This window comes from Capra hircus, chromosome 8 (genome assembly GCF_001704415.2).
Source record: "Capra hircus breed San Clemente chromosome 8, ASM170441v1, whole genome shotgun sequence".
Lineage (NCBI taxonomy): Eukaryota > Metazoa > Chordata > Mammalia > Artiodactyla > Bovidae > Capra > Capra hircus.
In genome coordinates this window covers 62,094,154-62,098,287 of record NC_030815.1, presented here as the reverse complement: position 1 = coordinate 62,098,287, position 4,134 = coordinate 62,094,154, and the positions used below count along the sequence as shown (strand labels likewise).

General features: G+C 48.1%; 1 protein-coding gene across 1 annotated transcript; it reads right to left on the bottom strand.

Moving 5' to 3' along the window:
• On the bottom strand, positions 2,305–3,907 carry ALDH1B1 (aldehyde dehydrogenase 1 family member B1). The gene is given in 3 exon segments (XM_005709669.3): positions 2,305–3,389; positions 3,392–3,448; positions 3,451–3,907. Coding segments are annotated over 3 exon segments (1,377 nt in total). The 5' UTR covers positions 3,686–3,907.

Below are 4,134 nucleotides of genomic sequence, written 5' to 3'. Positions count from 1 at the left end.
AGCATAGGCACATGGGAAAATGATTCCAAATGAGTTGCATACAAAATTTCTCAGCTTCCCTTTCCTTATCTGATAAAAGGGGTAACCCTACTGCCTACTTGATAGGATTATTGTAAGACTTCAAAAACACCGTAAGGCATAGTGATCGACAAGGCACTTGTTTTACATTTTTTGAGTGGGTGGAGGTCCTGGAACTGCAGTGTTTATGACCAAGTGAAGTCATGCAGGCAGTGTCTACATTTGGCAGTGATGCCTGGTTCAACCTCCCTGCTCACACCTGTCTGCATTCAGAGCAATGGTGATGAGTGCTGAGAGTCTGCACAGGCTGCGCTGATTGGGAATCTGACCTATGTGACTCCTCACTCTCAGAATTTCAGGGTGAAGTGAGGGGCTACAGTCCATAGGGTAGCAAAGAGTCAGACACAACTGAAGTGACTTAGCACACACACACGAGGGAACTAGAAGATTATCCTTTCCCAGTCCCACTCTGCACTGGGATGCCTTCTATCAAACTCTTCTTTGGTTTAGAAGTATTGAGAAGCAAGTGAGGGATGGATCTTTTAACTTATTGAGATGTTGCACATTAGTGATTAGAGGCCCCACCAACCCAGCCACCCAAGCACTCGTGTCCCTACTTCACAAGAAACTTTCACTATTGTGCAAAGTGTCAACAGCCTCCAAGAGAAATAGGTAAAAGGTGCACTTCAGGGGGCAGTAAGAGTCACTCCAGCCTTAGTCAAATGGAAAAAGGGGACCCTAGGAAGCAGAGATGAGGGGACAAATCGGACACTGAATCCATAGGAAGCAATTTCAGGCCAACTCCAAGGTAAGACACTGAACAAAATCACCTTGATGCCTAGGTGAGACATGGGGTATTAAAGAGATGATGAGGGTGCGTTCACAAGGCTGAGAGGACCTAAAAGTATGGTGCGCCATGGGCAGCAAGGTCTAGAAAGATGAAAGACAAGGAGGGGATCGGCATTGTTTCTGTATCATGCTGTAGCTGACTTTGACTCACTCCCATCAGTTGGGGAATGGAAGAGACTAACAACAACAAACATACTGAAATCTCAGGTCTGAAATTCCTCAAACCCCAGCGTGTCAGGATGGCCTTGATGTTGAGTTTGGCTTGAGGGCTGGTATGTTTGGGTGAGAGCTGGAGGTACAATGCCAGTGGAAGCTTTAAAATGAGACCTCGAATAGATTCGCTCTAGGCAGAAGCCAGCACTTTTATCTCAAGGTCTTAAAGTTGCACTTTGTCACCCAGGTAAGAAAAAACAAAATCAAAACTAGAAATATTATGCAGGGGATTATTGACTATTGGGGTCCCTTCCATCCCTAAGACTCTGTAAAATGTTCATCAGCAAGAGACTATTGATACAAAATTGATTCGCAAGCAGAATGTGAGAGCTTGTTTTAATTTTTAACTAATGAATTCACTCTTTTAAAGTATATAATTCAGTGCATTTTAGTATATTCACAAAGTTGTACAACCATCACCACTAATTCCAGAAATTTCAAACTTCCCCAAAAGAAATCCTATACCCATTAACAGTTATCTCCATTCCCTCCCCACCCCGACTCCTGGCCCCTGGCAACCACTAATATACTTTCTGGCTTATGGACTTGCTTATTCTGGATATTTCCTATAAATGGAATCATACAACACGTGGTCTTATACATCTGATTTCTTTCACTTAGAATAATGGTTTCAAGGCTCATCGATATTGTAGCATGTGTCAGTACTTCCTTCCTTTTTAAGGCTGAACAGTTTAAGAGACATTCCATGGAAACATTTTGTTTATCCACTCATTAGTTGATAGACATTAGGGCTGTCTGAGATTATTTTAAAGGAATGGTTACATATGCATTTTCTGTCCACCCTCTTTCAAATTAAGGAAAATCAGTAGCAAAATGAAGTGATGCAAGCAAGTAAACCAGCCAGCAACTGGTACTTAGAAGAACAGCTTCCTTGATTTTTAGGGTATGTCACTGGAGAATGGGACCAAGATTATGGGGTTGAGTTTAAAACTCCCGATGACTTCCAATCCCCTGGAAGAGTCTACCCACTAAGACATCAGTTAATTCACCAGGAAGTCCTTGGACCAGCAGGAAGAACTAAGAGCCATGGTCTGGATCAGGGATTTTTTATCTGTCTTTCAAAGACTCCTAAGGTTTCATAGAAGTAACACAGGCCCACCAAGGGTGCTGAGGTACAGGTGGATAGGACTTGGAGTCCAGCCCCCATCCCAGCTTTTACTACAGCAGCTTTCATTTTAATTGCTTTCTTTGTTGCGGTTGCCCCTAAAAGTTCATCTGGCACAAATAAAGGGAAATGGCTAAACAAATGTTTGGCAACCACAGGTAGGTGACTGGTGGCATCCTTGGCCTAGAGCTGGGTCTCCCTGGTAGCTGTTCTTCTGAGTTCTTCTGTGGAACCTTCATGGTGACTGTCTTCACCTCTGTGTAGGCCTTAAGCCCATCTTCCCCCAGCTCCCTCCCATTGCCAGATTCCTTAAAACCTCCGAATGGCATGTGGCAGGTGACAATGTTGTAGGTGTTTACCCACACTGTTCCAGTTTGGAGTGCCTGCGTGAAATACATGGCTTTGTCCAGATCCTGGGTGAACACAGCAGCAGCCAAGCCATACCTGGTGTTGTTGGCCCTCTCAATCACCTCCTTGATCTTCTTGAACTTAAACAGTGGCTGCACGGGCCCAAAGATCTCCTTCCTAGCGATCCTCATGTCATCTTGCATACCACCAAAGACGGTGGGCTTGATGAAGAAACCTTGTTCTCCAAAACACTCCCCACCGCAGAGGAGTTTTGCTCCCTCCTTCTGGCCAAGCTAGATATAGCCCAGGATTCGTTCAAACTGTTCCCTGTCCACCTGGGGCCCCTTTTGGGTGTCCAGCTCAAATGGGTTCCTGACTCTCCTCTGCCTAGCTTTCTCCATGGTTCTCTCCAGAAACTCATCATAGATGGATTCTTCAATGAAGGTCCAGGAACCCGCACAGCAGCACTGGCCCATGTTGAAGAATAGGGCCTCGTGGCACTGCTCCACAGCATGGTCCATGTCGGCATCAGCCAAAACGATGCTTGGGCTCTTCCCACCCAGCTCCAGGGTGACTCTCTTGAAGCTGAAATTGCCGGCCACCTTCTGGATCAGGTGGCCCATCTCGGTGAAGCCAGTGAAGGCAACTTTGATGATAGCCTTGTGATGGGCAATGGCTGCTCCTGCTGTTGGGCCATAGCCTGTGATGATGTTCACCACCCCGGGGGTAAAGCCCACCTCCTTGATGAGGGAGGCCAAGTACAGGGCAGAAAGGGGTGTCTGCTCTGCCACCTTCATGACCGCAGTGTTGCCTGTGGCAAGTGCCGGGGCGAGCTCCAGGTCTGCATGACCAAGGGGAAGTTCCATGGGATTATCTGGCCACATGCTCCAACAGCTCGTGCCGGGTGAAGCAGAAATGCTCACCATCCATGGGGACGGTCTTGCTGTGCCACTTGTCCACCCAGCCAGCAAAGTACCAGTACCCCTTGATGACCTCATCCAGCTCCAAGACATAAGACTCTTGGAAAGGCTTCTCATTGTCCAGCGTCTCCAGAGAGGCTAAGTAGACGCAATCCCTTTCCACTAGGTCAGCCAGGTGGTTCAGCAGCTGGCCTCGCTCCGAGGCATCCATCTGGCGCCATGGAGACCCCAGTTATAAGGCTGCACGGGCTGCCTTCACTGACAGATCCACGTCAGCCCGGTCCCCTTCAGCCACGTGGCTGATGACCTCTCCCGTGGCAGGACTGACTGTAGGGAAAGTCTCCTTGCTGACTGCATCATGCCACTCGTTGCTGATGAGCAGCTGGTTGTAGTGGATGTCTGGGTTTGGGATGGGGCTGGGAGGGCTGCTGGAGGTGGCGGAGTGGTGTAGGGCAAACAGCCAGGGCACCAGGAAGCGCAGCATGCTGAGTACTCTATAGAGGAACAGGAGCCAGGGTGAACAGGCAGAATGAATCAGGGGCCCCCAAAGGCCCACCAGCTAAGATATTCCAAGAATCTAGTGTAACGGGGTGCCCCCTCTGAAAACATGGATCCAAAGGGCTACAAAAGCTCTGAAGAACACTTTGGTCCAAGTCTGCT